This window comes from Suillus bovinus (genome assembly GCF_016758785.1).
Source record: "Suillus bovinus strain UH-Sbo-P2 chromosome Unknown EDB93scaffold_8, whole genome shotgun sequence".
In the NCBI taxonomy this organism is placed as follows: Eukaryota; Fungi; Basidiomycota; class Agaricomycetes; order Boletales; family Suillaceae; genus Suillus; species Suillus bovinus.
In genome coordinates this window covers 265,250-282,805 of record NW_024542064.1, presented here as the reverse complement: position 1 = coordinate 282,805, position 17,556 = coordinate 265,250, and the positions used below count along the sequence as shown (strand labels likewise).

Here is a 17,556-nt window from a genome sequence, read left to right as displayed (position 1 = left end):
CACGGAGTACATCAACGGGCACGCCGGGCAATTGATTAAGATTCCACGGCTAGTGTCGGAAAAAAATTAGAGCCGTGTTGTCCTATTTTACACAATCTCGAAACAGGATTAAATCGTGCAGGGTATTAAGAGGTACATATGGTGCAACCTTGTGACAGCGCAACTCGATTTGAATGGCTCCATAGTATGACCACGAGCTGTGAAGCATATTGAACATCTACGGTATGAACAATCAGAAAATACTCGTACCGCCTCTATCAACTGCCCATCTGTCTCTCGAGGTCCCGCAGCAGACGCAGCGCCTCATCCGTGGCCCTCAACTCGCCATCGGCATACTCAAATCTCTGTCGAATCCTCCTCTCTATGTCCTGAGCATGCTCCAAACACCTTGCAAGGACGAACCCTCTAAGCACGTTTGTGTAAAGCCCAATGTCCAGAATCGAAGGCTCTCGGTCCGCATGATCACCACTCACGCTTACCCGATCCTGCGATCCACTATCTTTCTCTAGCCGATCGATGATAGAAATCGCCACGGCCGGATGTCCGTATTCAGCAAACCCTCTTGCCACAATACTCCACTGGACGGCCCCAGGACTCAACCCCAAACTCACCATATCCTTCAAGATACCCGCAGCCCGCTCAGGCCGGCCACGCTTCGCATGCAACTTTACAAAAGGCGAAAAGTGAGCCGCATCGATTGCGCGTTTCGGGAGCTGCAGCAATGATGGTGCGAATTTGGAGTTAGGGGAAGAAATGGGCTTCTGGGATATGCTGGCATCCGCAACGGCCAGGAGATATCTGTACATGCGCTCGTGGTCGCTTTCTGGCGTTGACCAAACGAGCGCTTCCCAGACGAGGGCGGTGTGGTAAGGCGTTGGCCATAGTTTCTCTGAAATATCGTATTGCCGGTTTAGCATGTGCTGTGGAAGCGATGTTCTTTGGGAAAGCGGAGCACGGCGTTTGGATATTAACCTCATGGTTTTCAGAATAGTTCTGCGTGGGACGCCGATCATGTGGAAATGGTATGCAAAGACCACAAGGACGAGTTGGGGCTCGTTGCGGGAGCGGTGGTAAAGCATCTCTGCCATAACCCATAGAGACTTGGCTTTGTGCGAGTGCTGGAACGCCTTTTTCCGCAAAGCGAGCAAGGCACGTGTACGCCCGGTGGCATGATAGGCATTCATGAAGTTGGAAAGGAAATAAGAAGTGGGAGGGCTCGTCGAAATGATAGCGTGTCGGAGATAACGCAGATGGGAAGCCAACGCAAGGGTATCAGTGTGAGAACAAGTACGCTTATACCAAACGTCTGGGATGCTGTAAGGATTGCTGGATATTTGCTTGCGTAGTTCCTGAACGGTGGCTGTAAATGCTTCGTCTGGGGAGTGCTCTAGGAGGAATCTAAACGTAAAATCTGTGACTTGACGTTCGCGTGTTGCAGCGACGCGTGCAAGCTGAAGGGCGTGCTTCTCTCGGCCAGCCAGGACCTGGTTTCTGATGACGAGGCTGTAGATGCTTGCCCATTGTTCTGGAGTAACCTTGACATGGCTGGTTTTCGAGAGATGATCTACCACTGTTTCCAGTTGTAAAATATAACTCTCAATCGTGGCAGGACTCGCATAGCGGGCAAGGGTGCTTAACACTTGCGACTGTGCATTACCAACGAAGTAACCTTTTGACGCCATGATGAGACCGAACCGCATGATGAGTGAGATGTTAAGGTAGTTCGATCCACGAAAGAGCTGCTGGCGGATATCCTTGAATGAACTCCACTGTTCTGTTGCAGTAGGCACCAACGAAAGCCATGCCGAAAACAATTCCCCTCGATTTTTGAGCCCTTTCGTCTGAAGAACAGCTCTCGCTGCCCGCTCGTAGATGATATGCGGTTGAATGGGTATCTTGATATCCATCATCTCTTTCCGCAACGATTCCGCAGCTGCATAATCCTCTGTACGTATTAGATTTACGAGAGTGTCAGAAGAGGTCTGGGGCGCATATACGGATGAACTCTGAGACACGGCCGAGGTATACTCAGCAGTCATCTCCTCAAACACCGACATATCAGGTGCATGACGTGGAAAAGGCATGTGTTCGACCTCGATGGATGATGGTGACTGCGTCGAAATGGCGAGAGACGCATTGAGTCTGTTGCGTGCTTGAGACCAGACTTTTGGGTGAAAAAAATCTAGGCGTAAGCGCGCGGGGCTAGTATGCAGCCAAGGTGATTGGCGAAGTATCCATGTTGCCATGCAAAGTGCAGCACTAGCTCTCTGTCTTTGTCACCTAATGAAGTACGAATCATGAGCAGGGTCCTGGACTCCTGGTGGTGAGAGTAAAACCTTGGCCCACTTCTAAAAAGGAAGGTTTACGGTAGTCCGTGATTGAATTAGGGAAGTTTTGGGAAATGCTGCAACGTCTTTCTCTGACTTCCAGAATGCATCTGCTGTTCGCTGGTACGGTATATGGGTACGTTAACATGCGACAAGACAATCTTTTGAGCGTGCGTGATGATATATTCTTCCACGGAGTCATAGCAGCTGGTTCTTTCAAGTTCGGTTCCAACTTCCCGAGCTTCACAACAGGCTATTAAAATTAGGTGTTCTCTCTCAGACTCATTCAGCCCCCAGCTGTCGACGCTCGTCCGCTGTCGCACTGAAATGCAGACTCCCTTCCAAAACATGATTTTTCCTACATTGACCGCGGCACACCGCAGATCTATCATGATTGCATTCATCACTGTGGTATGTCACTGGCAATATCCCGTACCACGCCCTACCTCAGCTTCCAGTATAGTTGTGTGTGTATTATTTTGTGACTATTAGTCCTGAAGGCGGCTACTTGTCTTCCAAATTTTTGTCCACAAAGCAGTCAATATCCAAGGATTCTGCGAGTGTTTTGAATGCTGCACAGATGGAGGAGACCCTATTCGATTTGGCTCCGAGTTCAGCAGAAAGCAAACCACCACACTCCCTCGGCAACATCATTCCACACGACTCTTCCACTCCTCACCGAGCCAATGCTACGTTGGTGATGCTGGCTCGTAACACTGATATCGCCGGCGTGATATGGAGTGTAGAACAGTTGGAGGCGAAATTCAATCGCAAATTCAATTATCCCTGGGTGTTTCTGAACGATGAACCCTTCTCTTATGAGTTCAAAAGGTATACCATGTCACCATTAGCGCAGTTGGTTCATCATGCATTTTCAGGCGTGTTAAAGTGTTGACTAACGCGGACGTATCATTTGGGCTCATCCCTCACGAAACTTGGGTGCAGCCGTCCTGGATAGATGAAGAACGAGCTCGGAGGGGACGCAATATGCTAACAAAGGAGGGCGTGATTTATGGCGGTAAGTCCATTGATAAGATCGTCTTCAATATCTTACCATTGAAGCTATAGGCAGTGTTTCGTGCGTATCTCCGTGAAACCCATTCAGGCTGCGCCTCATCCTTGGTAATTAGTTACCGTAATATGTGTCGGTTTAACTCAGGGGTGGGTACTGTGGGTTTGCGGAGAATGTTTCGTTTTGACTGATCTCTCTGTGTAGTTCTTTTTCCACCATGAGCTCTTAACGCCATACAAATGGTACTGGAGAGTAGAGTCAGTCGTTCGGTGTACCAGATGAATTAAGTGCTGACCCATTCTGTAGACCCGACGTGAGATTTTACTGTGACCTTGAATATGACCCTTTTGTATTTATGGAAAATCATGACAAAATTTATGGTGAGAAATTCGCAGCACAGTGGTCGAGTTGCTAAATCTATCTACGGCCAGGCTTCACCATCTCAATGCCAGGTAAATTGACATTTTTGCTGTATCTTTCATAGCATAAAGCGCGTTCTGGGCAGAATTAGAATCAACTATAACCTCGTTGTGGTCCGTGGTGAAAGGTAAGCACTAAGCATCATGCTCTGCAGGCTGGGGGTGAACCTCTGTTCCAGAATTCATCTCGGACCACCCTGAATATCTGTCACCAAACAACTCAATGGATTTTATATCCGAAGACGCAGGCGATTCCTACAACACGTGTCACTGTAAGATCCGTTCAATAACATGTTGGAAAAAAGGTCATTTACGCCCTTCACTCAGTTTGGTCAAACTTTGAAATCGCCGATATGGATTTCTGGAGGAGCGAAGCTTACACAAAATTCTTTAACTATCTCGAGAACACAGGGGGGTTTTACTATGAGGCAAGTTAATGATTTTTCTGTTCGTGTTGTCTTGACCGTACCGTACACAGAGATGGGGAGATGCACCTGTTCATAGCATCGCCGCAGCCTTATTCGCACGCAAGGATCAACTACATTTCTTCAAAGATATAGGTAAGCTTTGACCATATCGTTTCGTGGCCATAACTGATCCGTTCGAAGGTTATAAACACGCTGAATTTTCTCACTGCCCCCAGGGTAGACAGTGGCGGGAAGGACACTGCTCGTGCAATCCAAACGATAGCTTCGGTGCGATAATACATCATGATTAAGTCTTGGCGATACTGAAAAAATGGCCCAGATTTTGCGCAAAATTCGTGCTTGAGGCATTTCATGCGGTTGGACGACGGTTGGATATTCAATTGAGGGCAGACGCCACGATGTATTTCCACCATACGTTACTTCACATACTATAATCCTTTTTCAGCTGCAGGATATATAGACTTTTTATTCTTCCCTCTTATATACTGTTCCACACTCGTGGAGCTGTACCATCTTTTGTTCAGGCGGAATACACCCTGAACGACAAGGGATTCGGCAGTTCGCTGCTTCTGATGTTAGAGTTTGTATTTCACCCTTCGATAAGTTCGGATAGTCCCGACTACGTATAAATACTTACGTCGTAGACCATCCTCTCTTTGTCGTCTCCCCCCATGTCGCAGACACACGATGGAGCGTCGTTCTCAGAGTTCTAGTTCTAACATCCAACAGGCTATGTTGCGAGTATCCATGGTCGCCGCACAAAGATATAACAACTACTTTCATATCGATCGCCCAGATTTCATTATCTTTCGTACGTGTCGCAACTGCTTCTATTTACGAGTTGGACAAACAAAAAGATCCTGCTTATTACGATACCCTTGGTCAAGCGAAATAGCGCCCTTGAATGGCACTTTCAAAGGTGGACACTGCCGCATGCACACTACAATTGATGTATATATCAAAATATCTGCGATGGTTGCGAGCGGCTGTCATGAGGGAAGTTGTCGGAAGCAGCGGACTCCCCACAAGTAAATGGAAGAAGTGGCAGGACGAAAAAAATGAAACCTGATCTATTGATATGAAAGTAGCTTTGTAACGGTAACGGCAAGTGTCCAGGCCCTAAGGCCTAAGGACTAAAAAAATCTAACAGCTGTGTTAGAGTCCTACGTAGTACATAGTGCGCACTAGCATGAGGACTTGAGCGTGACCGTGTTCAGCTCAGAGAAAATAATTAGTATATCATACACTTAAGAGACGAAGATGCTACGTAAAGGGACAACAGAGCTGTGTCAAACACACAAACGAATATAATTAATATATCCCCCAATTCCATCATGCTAGCTGGGCGAACTCCCCGTCACTTCGAGGCCCTGCATCCCCTTCCAGTTGAGTGCTGGCCGATACCTCAGTCGCAATCGTGCCCTGACCCGTGGTACCCAAGTTCGTTGGAGGGATAGATATCCGACCGTTCTTCGCCAGTTCACTCCTCACACCATCAAGCATGCGCTTGAGGTTGACGCGCTCATTCACAAGGGCCATCCGGGCGCTTTCAAGACTTTTCCTTTCTTCTTCTAAAACCTCCTCCAATTCCTCGAATTGGGACATTTTAAGCTCGAGTTTCGTAAGCGTGAGTTTGATGAGCGACGAAAGGGTCGAGCGAATATGTACGTCTTCAGCGTCTGCTAAGTTCTGAGCAGCTTTCGCAGAAGACTTGAGGGCAAGCTGAGCGGCGCGCACGACGTGCGACTGGGGTAATTTGGACTGCAGCTTCGCTAGTTTTGTGCTGTCGGCGGATACGTTTTCTGCCCCTTCTATATTTGATTGGGTGTTGGTCGCCGGTTCAGCGTTCGCCGCCGTGGATGCATAGGGAGCATCCTCATCCATAGCATTGTCACTTTCTGCACCTTTTTTGTTACTAGACTCTCCTTTCTCGTCAAGTGCATTCTCCGTGCCTTCCCTTGGTGCACTATCTGTCAATGCGTGCATGGCTGTCTTTGCTGCTTCAGCAGCGACCCCTGAACCGACAACACCAGCAAGGAAGGCTACCACACTCATCACAGGGTTATCGGCCTGTTCGAAAGGGATCCGCCCAAACCTTAGTGGACCCGTGTCGCCTTCCGAGGCTATGTACGGGTCCTCAATTGGCAGAGACAGGAATTTCCTGATACACTGCTGAGACGTACGCGTTCCCACATGGTCCTCGATTGCACTCCAGTCATCGTCGAACATCTCGATACCTTCCAGTAACAGAAGTACCTCCTGGTCTGTCCAGTCGTCGTCGGTCCCGCCATGGCTTACACCAGGCGGACTAGACGTGAGCTTCACAAAGTCCCCACTAAACATTGTCGACGGGAATCGCCCGTCGAGATAGCACGGACCACAAAGCTCGAAATCTTTCACTTTCAACGAGTGATACCGCAATGCGGTGCAGTCTGTTCCACACGTATCGCACTGGTACGACATGTTCCCTTTCGACGACACACCGTTCGCAAGCGCATTCGCCTCGGTGGAAGTTACTGCGCGTGATGCTTTGGATGTCGTCTGGTAGATTGAATTCCGCAGCTCAAGTGACGCCAAACCAGAGCCGCTGTGTTGTTGTATTGGTTTTGGAGCACCGTTCATTGGATGCGTGATAGTAGGGCGAGTCCCGGGGTGCAATGACTGCATGCCCCGAGGCGTGTCGAGGATCACGCGGAAATGACCGGTGAAAGGTGGTGCAAGCGCAGCTGGTCGCGCTTCTGGGTCGATCTTAAGAATACTTAGTCATTAGGAAGTGCTCAGATAACATTTCTGCCCTTCGTACCTGATAGTTGATCAAACCCCACTGCTCCAAGAATGCATGCACGCGCATTATGGCGCACACGTCGCCTGCCAAGTTTCTCCGACATGCGGTGACAGTCAAGTACTCCGTCGGCCGGAGACGATACGTATTAATCATAAAGTCGCGGTAATCTTTGTATATGGAGGGCGTTTTGGAGCGGTTTCTTGAGTTGAAAAACTCTGGGAGGGCGCGTCGTTCGACGGGGTGAATCTTGGACATGTCGAACCATGCAGAGTAGGACGGGATAATAACATCGTGTGTCTGCGCGGCGAGGTATTTTCTTGCTTGGTCTTCCAGTCGCAAGCGAGTCGCTTCCAGCTGTGCAGGGTCTTCATCATCGTTGTCGTCTCCAGACTCTGCTTCTTCATCAGCTGCTTCCCCCATTGACACGTCTCCGGCGTCTTCATCTCCATCTCCCTCCTTCAGCACTCTAACCACACCCGAGCCATTCTCTGCTGACGTAGGTTCGCCAGTATCAGGTGGAAGGTTGCCAATATCCCCGCCTTGAATTGGGTCAAGTTCGCTGCGCTTTCCCGGAGCAGACTCAGGTTCTACGGGCGAAGCGCCTTGACTTTTCTGAGGAACCGTGAGCTTGATTCGTTTTGCCTCTGACGTTGACGACGGTGAGCCCGTGCGTTTTGGTGAGTCCATCGCGTTCTAGTAGCCGTTCAAATGTATGGTTAGAAAGAAACCAGTGTACCAAATAGTTGCAAATAACCATGGTGGCTAGAAAATTCTGAACTACTACCGTGACACTTAAAGCTAATTGCTCAGGAAGAGCAGCGTCTCCGAGTCTACCGGGTTAACAAGCAAGTTCATAGGCCCACGTTGGGAGCAGTATTTTTATGAGGTATGCGGGATATCTGATAATGGTGCAATTGTACTCATGCAGATATATGGTCCCGGACTCCTTGTTCATCGTCCGCATATCTTCTGCTAACAGATTTTGCTTTCACTGCGGGCCAGGTGCTTTTACGTGATGTTTTTGAAATCCTAGGAGCCTATCGCCATTGATGATCTTCAAGCAGCAGGATAGGCCGACAGTCGCATCATACCGTGTAGCATCCTATTGCACCTGAACCTGTATCGCTGTTGACAAGGCTGCCGCGGCATCAATATGGGGAGAGCTCCAATTGCATTTTTTTTGCAAAAGAATGATCGTCCATCAAGATCGTCTGCATCACTGTCGTTAAACAACGGCAAGCCACCCACCTCGCGTTAGGCATGCTTTCTGCAATGCTACCATATCTCGAGTCACGTTAGGGTGGAAAGAACAGCTAGGCTATGAATGCTGAGCGACAACGATGTTGCTTTGGATTAACTCTCTTCGCCTCACTACATTATTGTATACTTCGGTGCTCGGAGACTAATGTATAAGCTGCCTTCCTATTCGCCGATATTCTCACTCCTGGCTGGAAGCAAGCAGAAGCTGAACTCAAGCTTGTTTCGCTGTACCCAAGTCATTCTTTCCTGTATGCAATGCGATGATCATGCAGATGTTTAGGGCCGAGGCCGAAGTGGATATCCATGTACCAATTGTGACAAGGATCTTGTCAGATGAACGCGAGAGTGTAGCTGACCAGGCTCTAGAGAATGATGGCCGTAGCAGTGATGGTACTAGTGACCTGGAGGATGTGGACACCGAGTAGACCGACTGGAAGAGAACTTTGAAAAACATTTGAATTTTGGGTCACGTGATTGTTAATAATTTGTTAATAACTTGCTTGTTATTAATATTATATTCCCTGCGAGCGACATGCTATTTAACCGTGTTATTAACTGCTCGAAGAGTTTTCACCCCCGGAACATCACTATTCATATATACGACTTCCTCACTAGTCCTCTGATGGTATTTCGGAGAGGAACCCTGAAGGAGGTTGTGGTGGGATTCTTGTGTTAACTCTCGCACAGGTCAAATCAAATGTCGTTATTTGCAACAGACCGCAAGAATAAATATTGTCACCTTGCTTGCAAGGTCATTTACCGACTTGATAATTCTGCGGATCGTCTACATGACGGAAAATCCCGAATGATTGTCACCACTTGTTCTTGCCCGCTCTTAAAATCCAAGTCAATTGTCAAGTTGGACTACAAAGCGTGATGAAGTAACGTATCAATGTCCAATTCTTCAATATCATCGTTGTAGTCGTTGTTAATATTCTATGCGCAGGTATGTCCTTTGAAAAACCACACGTGCGTTCCTACTATGACATTTCAATATGACACTTTCAGAAACCCTTTATGCAGATGTGACCCCTAAAAATCTTGCAACCCATCTTCCATCATGGAGCCTGGCCAGTATATTTGAATTGTTGCAGACTTCCAGTCCAGAATGTGCGTGATACAGGATAGGTCCCATAGACCAAACCTGTCGCAGTGATCAACGGTCAATGTAGAAATCCCAGTAATGAAGTAAAATCCCACAGACAATCTAAGCAAGGTCATCGCCGGCAACGGCGCCTAGTAATTATGATAATAAAAATATCCCACTGGTTTTTGATAATTCTTGAAGCGGGTCGCTCGAGACTCGACCTCACAATATTCGAATATTGCCTTGCCAACGTAAGTAGGTACGTGCCCAGACTCGATCCTAACCAACGATTCAGCGAGGATTAGCATGTGCACGATCTACCCTGCATTTCGCTCGGATGATAAATGCTCTCGAATCAACTTCTATACAAGTCTAGTACATGATCTATATATAATTACAGACTTGTTCCAAGTCATCGAACCCTACTCTACGCCTGTCTTACCCAATAAAAATGAAGATTATCTAATTCCCTGATCTCAGCTCGCGCTCCTCGCTTTCCCTGCGCCATGATTCACCTTTGTGTATTACCAATAAAACAGATAACTCCATCGCAACCAAGATACCAGCCCATGCCGTATATAGTACCCCATCTCCTAAAGCATCCTATGGGAGAGCGGGCTCGGATCAGCATGTCCGGGTTATAGTGGATTAAAGAACCTCACTTGAAGCGGTACAGCAGTCATAACCGAAGCAAAAGCAAGGGTCCCTCGGAACGAGCTATTTGCGGCAACCGCTGTACTCGAGCGACCTGGGTTGGCATCAACGAGGTATGCCAATGTACTACTATACATCCATCTGCAAGTAGATGTCAGCGTAATCACAACAACGAGATGACTAGTCTACAGACATGGAGGTGAATCCAATAAGAACGAGCATGATACAAACGACGGCGACATCGACATGCTTTTCGCACACCCAGGCATAACCGATAACAGATGGAGGTAACCACAGCATTGCTAGTTTCGAACTGTCTAGGCGCATCTTGGCAGGACGTCAAAAAAGAGTTCTAGTGTTGAAATGTAGAGAAGGCTCACTTCGGCGGACCACTTTCCTCCGTTTGCTACTCTCTTGCTCGCAAGTACCCGGTCGGACCAACGGCCACCAATCACACTCCCAGCGACACTTCCTTCAAAGGAAATTAGCGATCTGCCAAAATCCAGGGTGTGAATATCTCACCTACGCCAAGGCAAAGTAAGACTAAACCAGTACTACACGCATCGTAACCATATCTATTGGCGAGAGTGCGGGCGCACGTGTATGAAAGGCAATAGCTAAATCCGAAGATGAGTCCTTATCACAAAGTGATATGATTAAGTCGCGACCTGGAGAGATCAAATCTTCACTAACTCACCATTAGCGATAAGAATGAAAACGTTGTTCTTTCGCGACAAAATTTGAAAGTATGGTGGAAAGGGGTTGACGTCCTGTATTGATAATCTCGGATTGTTCGGTCCTGGCATAGAGTTTAGCACTGGAACCGTGGCTGGAACATGAAGAGGGTCGAGCTGTTTCTCGATATCCTTGGCGGAAGTGCTGGAGTCTTGTTTGCTGATGATAGATTCGTTTCCACTCTGGACGGGTTCTTTGGAGGCAGCTAGGCGTTGTGAAGCAGAGCGATACATGAGACTTCGTTCATGTCTGTATGTGTCCTTAAACAGGATAAGGAAGGACAGGAAGGTGACTACTCCACAAATTAACACGAAGTAGAAACTTGCGCGCCAGTTGAAGACCTGTGATAACGACCCGCCGAGTATAGGGCCAAGGGCAGGTCCTAAAAGAGGTGCAGCAAAGAAGATGCCCATCCTTGTCCCTCGTTCGTGAGGGTCGTAGATATCAGCTAGAGTCGCAGCTGAAATAGAAATAGCAGCGCTTGACCTGCGAGAGGTGGAATTAATCAATGTTCAAGCTTTGTCAAGTGTACTCACCCTGCAGCTTGGAGTGCCCGCATAACGATCATCATCTCAATGGTCTTTGACAATGCCAATACAGCACTTCCTACCACAAATAAGGCGGAAGACACCAAATAGACAGGCTACGATGATCGAGACTCGCATTCATCAAAAAGATCAATGAGTGTACACCTACACTAACCTTACGGCCTTTAATTTCGCTTGCGGCGCTCCATAACAGAGGAAGGTTGCCTTGTATGATTTGGTACGCTGACAATGTCCAACTAATCTGACTGCTTGTTGCATGCAGAGCTTCTTCTATCAGAGAGTTTGACGCTGCAAGAAAAAAATGAGTTTCAACTATTCATCGGAAAAAAACATTTGACGAACGATTTTGAATGTTAGAAGCCATCGTAGACACCATTGTAGCCAGCGACACAATGCACAAGGTCGTAGTCTATCGGCGGGAAGGGTCAGATTAATTACAAAATGCATCGCGTGATACACGCACCTTTCTAGCATAACTCCACTGACGGGGATCGTCAGCAACTGGAACATGTTCTATGTCAATTGCAGTATCTGTCTCTTGGTGTGATGTGTTGTGTTCGGACGCAGCAGTTGGACTAGCCATGAGTCGCAAATTGCAGAGACGCGATAAGAGTAGTTGCCAGTTTCTGACCCAAGATGAATCGCTTCTTATACAGTCCAATGGGCCACTTACACGGTAATGGATCTCAAAAAGATATTGCGATATCAGTATGTACCAAAAAGGTGCACACGCCTGTGAAGATAATCCTGGCCTGGATAGCAACAGCTATTGGGGATTGTTTCAATAGCATTTCTCCTCCCCAGCAGTCGCGCGACATATAGCATGTCGGCCGAAAGAAAAGGGGATGATAATCTGCCAATGGGGTAAAAGAATACTGGCGCATTAAAACAAAGAGAGAGTGCAAAACAATAGAGCACGATGCCCTGTGTATCTTTCTGCATCTTTTTCTTCCTCGTATCAAGTTCCTCAGGAGCAGGAGAAGTTCAATGTCACGTAATGAAGTAGCTTCGCTTCAACCTGTGTCTTCCCAATCTTCGGCCCGAGTTTGTTCTGAACTTTAGACTTGGTCAGTATGTTGCGAAGTTCTACTGCCTGGCTTGCCCGTGACTAAAGTTGTTGTATTATTTGAAATGGGGCCGAAAACGGTTGCCGCTGAATGTGATGAATGAAACGAAATTCCAAAGTCATGGTGAGGGTGAGTGTAGCTCGACCCGAAATCCCGAGGCGCTGGATTAGACGATTGTCTGAGAACGGATAAGTTATCTGAAAAATGGAATGAAGAGAGAATTGTTAATACAGAGGATGATTCATCTGAAGTCGGCCTGGGTACTAACCTTATGTGCAACGACGAGGGTCCGAGGTTCTACCTGCATTCACAAAGTTTTGAAATCTCTTGCTGATGTCGGACGATATTAAATATATGGGAAAAAGAATCTGGATCATAAAACTATGCTGACGAGCGTTAACGTATTAGTAGCTCAAGTTGAGCAGTCGCGGTTCAGCGCGGGAAGAACAGTACATTGCCAAATCATAAACTTTCTTGGTCGATGTCACCAATATCGAGAGACGAGGGTGTCATGCGAGGCTGAACGACTAGAGACGAAGAAACTTTCGCTGCTACTAGCCTTCTAGATCAATTTCCAGCGTTGTTATTCATCGTGAAAGGTGGGAGAACAGATTTGTGCACCAAGTCGGCCACTATATTTATGAAGGTTCAGCAAGTCCTCTGGATGTGAAACAATTTAGCAAATATTGAACTCCCACTTATCCTGCTCCCCAAGTCATAATCCTCCCGCCACCGACTGGGAGGTCCCCCAGTCACACCACTCGCGAAAAATCGATATCTAGGTTAGCATCCCATTGCTGGCCAAGGTCTGGCGTACTCTAGTTCCATATCCGCGCAAGATATCCCAGCCGCAGTATGCCCGCATGCCTCGCGATTTGAATCTTATAGATAACTTTAGTGTGAGTACACACGTGCGCTACTAGTGCGGCCGGCTTGTCAGATATGGTGCTCGATGATAACAGATATTGAAGTTGCTAAAGATGCTTCTGAGTAGGTGTCTTCTGTGCACGACGGAGGCCGTACCACCAGATTAAGATATCCCGGGGAGGCTGCACTCATCCGCATGCCGCGGAGAATTTTGAGCAAGAGCGAACATTGTTTCGTCGTCACCGAGGCTACAGCTGTGCTGGCATGTAATGTGCGGGATGGAGTATCATTGTGCCTTGTGTCAATTTCCGTGCTCATTTGGGGGGTATGCAACAGGAATAAGAATGAATGATTCTACAATGTACATCGTTGACGACTTACCTGAGTTACCACGGTCCATGGCCTGCAATTTTCAAATTCCTCCCTTCGTCACTTCTTCGCAACGCCACTCAACTTGTCCCCTAGAGTATCAACGAGGGAGGGCCCCATTTATCTATTGCCACGAAAAAGCCAACACGCTCTTCCAGATTCGTATCTGCCCAACAAGAACAAGAGATCTTGACAAACTTGACTTTTCAGCTTCAAAAAGCGCGTAATCATGATCATTCAGTCAGCAAGCACGACAATAAGAATAAAGTTCCCCGTAAGCATATTGAACAGCTGAGGAGTTTTCGAATTCGGCCTTAAGCTCCTACGCGATCTGACCCGTTCGATTCCGTTTAAGATCTGTGACTGGGTTGATGCAGTGCAGTGATCTTTAATAGGAATACTGTGCCGCAGCTAATTTCTTTACCTACTAAGTCAGGAGTCATCTGTCTTCCAACGACGGCACCGTCATAAGTTCCAGTGTCATAACTGACGTGGCCCGAATCCCCAACTATATATAAGTGGACGGTATTGTCCACGGCATTGGGATATGACTTTCACCAGCGACATTCCATTGGATCCCAGCCTCTACAGGCTGGACCCCGCCGCACTCGAGTTTTTCCAGCAACAAACAGGCATTACCGAAGAGGACGACCTGAAGCACCACATCCTCGCTGTTCAAAAAAGGGTTTTCGCGGTGAGTGATAGCTTCCATTGACGTAGGTCGATTTTTATGCGACCTGTGTAGGCGGCATCGTACCCCTGTATTTACAACTTCGGATTCACAAGGTTTGCCATCCTTGTGGAATTTATATTCTATGATTAACATGTATTCCAGTCTCAGAATTTCGAGACACCCGAAGTACCAAAGCGTGCTTCAGCTAGGTCGTGATCACAGAAATCCATTGCTCTTGGATCTTGGGTGTTGCTGTAAGTACATTGGGTTTATTCTAGTAGACGATGGTCATGAACTCGCCTTGTCATAGTTGGCAATGATGCACGCAAGGCAGTCGCAGATGGCTGGCCAATCATCCGAATCGTCTCTACCGATCTCAGACGAGGTACGTCCCACGATAGTCACCTCCCTGTGCAAATAGGGGGAAATGTACAATTTAGACTGAGACTTCATAACAGAATTTTGGGATCTCGGACATGTCCTTTTCCGGTCTACGCCGACATCTTTTCCCTCACACTTCATTGCGGGTGACTGTCTAGATCCAGCTTTCTTATCATCCGAGTCTGTGCATACGTCACGGTCACCACCTGACTTGTCATCGCTCGTCTCACTGAATGACTTGCATGGCAAGCTTACTGCCATCCATGCATCATCCATATTTCACTTGTTTTCTGCAGAGCAACAGGCATCACTCGTCCGTGCTGTAGCTGCTTTGCTGTCTCCTGCGTCAGGAAGCATTGTATTTGGCTCTCATGTCGGACTCCCGAAGCAGGGTACCATACGGGAGGAAGTGTTTGGTATGACGGTGGATATGTATTGTTATGATCCTGAAAGCTGGAATAAGCTCTGGGAAGCTGCAGGTCCCTTCAAGACGGAGGCAGTCTTGAAAGAGGTAACAACTCCAAATGGCGAGATTGGGTGGAAAATGGTATGGAGTGCAACGATGACCACCAAATCCTAGATCTTGGTGTATGACGAATACGTATCACGTGGGCACTAGGAAAATGCTGCGCCACTGCTGCGACTGCTGCGTGGTATCTGCCGCGACGTTTCAAATTTATGCTAAGCAGCAAATTTGACTCACAACATTTACTTAAGTTGTTGCTTGCCACATACTCTGGACTCTGCATCATTAATATAGAGTCACTTGGTTATTGCTGAGTCTCTTGCTGCTTTATGAACTTCTTCGTTAGTATCACTTTGAAATCTTAATGTCCTGGCACATGTCTTCATCTGTGTCACTGAAGTATTGAATATTGATCTATAGTGTGTTCCAACTTCCGATATTTCAGACTCATGCATTCTGGTTTCTGAAATGATACGCAAATCCACCACTGAAGTATGTATTCCAATGCACGAGTCTGCAATACTATGATGCACAACATAACTGCTGAAGGACCATGTATTACACAGCTCGAGTTCGTTTTCAGTAGTGTTGCAGCACCATGTCATGGGTGTTGCAGTTGTTGCAGGCGTTGCAGTCATTGCGGGTGTTGCAGTCGTCGTGGGCGTTGCAGTTGTTGCAGTCATCGCGGGCGTTGTGGGCACCATGTCGCAGCACCCCCCAAATGTGGAAAGAAGGTGCCTGCAATGACCGCGATGACTGCAACAGATCAGTACTAGTGCCAGAATGTCAGTAATAACTTGTATCCAATTCCAAATCAAGCTAGCTTTCTGTTATCAATGGCTTGAGCAACTTGTGTTGTTTGATCCTCAAGATTATGCACTTGCGATGGTCAAATTTGTCAGTCTACTAGTATGTCTTCAAATCTTCTGTGTGCAAGGCTGACAACTGGACAACAGGGCTTAGTCCAGCACATCTATAACTACTACTATCCTACTAATGCAGCGCCCTCAACATGTACCTACATGAATTCCGAACCACCAGCAACCATACCTGCATCTGGACCACATGCACCTAGTACATTGCCCACCCCTGCAGCCACCGCACCAGTACTATCCATGCAGAGCTTTTTGCCTGCCACTGCAGGGAGCATTCCAACATCTTACCATTCATCACCATCCTCATATGCTGTCATCAACTTTAACATACCCTTGAGCTCACTACTCCCTTCAGCTTGTGATCTAGCCAGGCTCAGTGATGCACATGCCAATCAATTTGAGACTGTGCAGGTTAGTTCATGTGCCTCATCTGACACACTTGTCACACACTCACACTCAGCAACCCAGCCTGTCATTACTAATGTGCAAGAAGTCCGGACCACTACCGTCAAGTCAGATGCTCCTCAAAATACAAACACGGATGCTCTTAGAGTAGCTGCATCAACTGTTGCTGTCCTACACCTGCAAACAAAGCACCTCCAAGTTCGAGAGGAATGTCCACCGCAAACCAAGGTACCTGCCACCTTGAAAGACTCTTTAACACAGAACAAGGCATCTATCATCTCCCATGCTAAGTCAGACTCTATCGAAGAGGTTCAGATGCTCATGCTGATCTATCTGAGCTCTGGGATGGTTGGCCCAATGGAAGTTATGCTCACTTGTTTTCTTGGGAGGAAGCTTATTAAACAGATTTCTTAATAGAGCACTGGGCTAACAGGAATTGAGGAGGTGATAAGGGATGTAGTGATGATGCTGAAAATTGGCAAGATGATTTTCGAACATGGCATGTATGTCTTGAAATCATTGTTTGTGACGAGCCAACTTGCCAGATCATCACACGTCCTGCCACACACAAAACCATGCTCGTCAGTCAGCTCCATGCTTCCTGTGATTGTGGAGGAATGCCCTGGCAAAGTCACATCTATCCTCTACCGATTTCATGGCGGTGTATATTACAAACACAATGGCGAACATAATCACGCCCGCCCTACTCATATACTACACCTAACAAAAAGTCAACATGCTCAGTTTGAGTCTATTGTAACCACCAATCCTCATGCCCAAGCTGCAGAATTGTGCACAGGTGTTGCTGGACTGACTGGACCTCAGTCATCAGTTGCTGAAATATCCTCTGTTCTCTACAATGTTGACTGCATGTCACAACCCAATAACAAATAAACGCTAGGGCAGAGACTAGGACTCAAACGAAGGTTATCACAACAAGAGGATAATGAGCAAGGACATCTTGGATTGCTACAGTGTAGATACAAGAGGTTTGAACTAAAGAACTATCAACCAAGACATGCTACCTATATACAACTATTGAAACTGAGATTGAAACTGAGCTACAACTACTAGCCAATCATAAAAAGAGAAAGAGAATCGTACCATAGAACATCGTAGAATATTAAAGAAGTATCACGTGACCCTATCTTATCTTATCGTATCTAATCTAATCTATTCACAATCAAAGAACTCATCT

The 17,556-nt window shown here is 47.1% G+C and overlaps 6 protein-coding genes across 6 annotated transcripts; 3 read left to right on the top strand and 3 right to left on the bottom strand.

Moving 5' to 3' along the window:
* Positions 1 to 75: 75 nt before the first annotated feature.
* Positions 76 to 2,340, bottom strand: EDB93DRAFT_1125667 (uncharacterized protein). Its single transcript, XM_041448721.1, has one exon. The coding sequence runs from the start codon at positions 2,244 to 2,246 to the stop codon at positions 258 to 260; it is 1,989 nt and encodes a 662-aa protein (XP_041311131.1). The 5' UTR covers positions 2,247 to 2,340; the 3' UTR covers positions 76 to 257.
* Positions 2,341 to 2,385: 45 nt separating this feature from the next.
* On the top strand, positions 2,386 to 4,736 carry EDB93DRAFT_1307425 (glycosyltransferase family 15 protein). The gene is made up of 13 exons (XM_041454767.1): positions 2,386 to 2,738; positions 2,791 to 3,158; positions 3,206 to 3,345; positions 3,433 to 3,488; positions 3,544 to 3,596; positions 3,646 to 3,719; positions 3,771 to 3,791; positions 3,845 to 3,886; positions 3,938 to 4,030; positions 4,086 to 4,186; positions 4,237 to 4,318; positions 4,367 to 4,453; positions 4,506 to 4,736. Exons 1-13 carry the CDS (start codon positions 2,655 to 2,657, stop codon positions 4,568 to 4,570), a joined length of 1,266 nt encoding a protein of 421 aa, XP_041311130.1. The 5' UTR covers positions 2,386 to 2,654; the 3' UTR covers positions 4,571 to 4,736.
* Positions 4,737 to 5,518: 782 nt separating this feature from the next.
* Positions 5,519 to 7,391, bottom strand: EDB93DRAFT_1079117 (SWIRM domain-containing protein; the record flags this gene model as incomplete). The annotated part of the gene is made up of 2 exons (XM_041445430.1): positions 5,519 to 6,934; positions 6,990 to 7,391. 2 exons carry the CDS (start codon positions 7,389 to 7,391, stop codon positions 5,519 to 5,521), a joined length of 1,818 nt encoding a protein of 605 aa, XP_041311129.1.
* Positions 7,392 to 9,657: 2,266 nt separating this feature from the next.
* On the bottom strand, positions 9,658 to 12,077 carry EDB93DRAFT_867570 (vacuolar DHA amino acid exporter). The gene is made up of 10 exons (XM_041457756.1): positions 11,719 to 12,077; positions 11,598 to 11,664; positions 11,410 to 11,543; positions 11,244 to 11,350; positions 10,670 to 11,193; positions 10,495 to 10,608; positions 10,353 to 10,444; positions 10,166 to 10,299; positions 9,981 to 10,113; positions 9,658 to 9,921 (listed from the first exon to the last, which is right to left on the bottom strand). The coding sequence occupies exons 1-10, from the start codon at positions 11,836 to 11,838 to the stop codon at positions 9,781 to 9,783; spliced, it is 1,566 nt and encodes a 521-aa protein (XP_041311128.1). The 5' UTR covers positions 11,839 to 12,077; the 3' UTR covers positions 9,658 to 9,780.
* A 1,858-nt stretch (positions 12,078 to 13,935) lies between these two features.
* Positions 13,936 to 15,495, top strand: EDB93DRAFT_1125635 (uncharacterized protein). The gene is made up of 5 exons (XM_041448720.1): positions 13,936 to 14,252; positions 14,304 to 14,344; positions 14,394 to 14,485; positions 14,542 to 14,616; positions 14,690 to 15,495. Exons 1-5 carry the CDS (start codon positions 14,106 to 14,108, stop codon positions 15,190 to 15,192), a joined length of 858 nt encoding a protein of 285 aa, XP_041311127.1. The 5' UTR covers positions 13,936 to 14,105; the 3' UTR covers positions 15,193 to 15,495.
* A 186-nt stretch (positions 15,496 to 15,681) lies between these two features.
* Positions 15,682 to 16,772, top strand: EDB93DRAFT_1246982 (uncharacterized protein; the record flags this gene model as incomplete). The annotated part of the gene is made up of 3 exons (XM_041452523.1): positions 15,682 to 15,771; positions 16,035 to 16,364; positions 16,422 to 16,772. The coding sequence occupies 3 exons, from the start codon at positions 15,682 to 15,684 to the stop codon at positions 16,770 to 16,772; spliced, it is 771 nt and encodes a 256-aa protein (XP_041311126.1).
* Between the last annotated feature and the right edge of the window lie 784 nt (positions 16,773 to 17,556).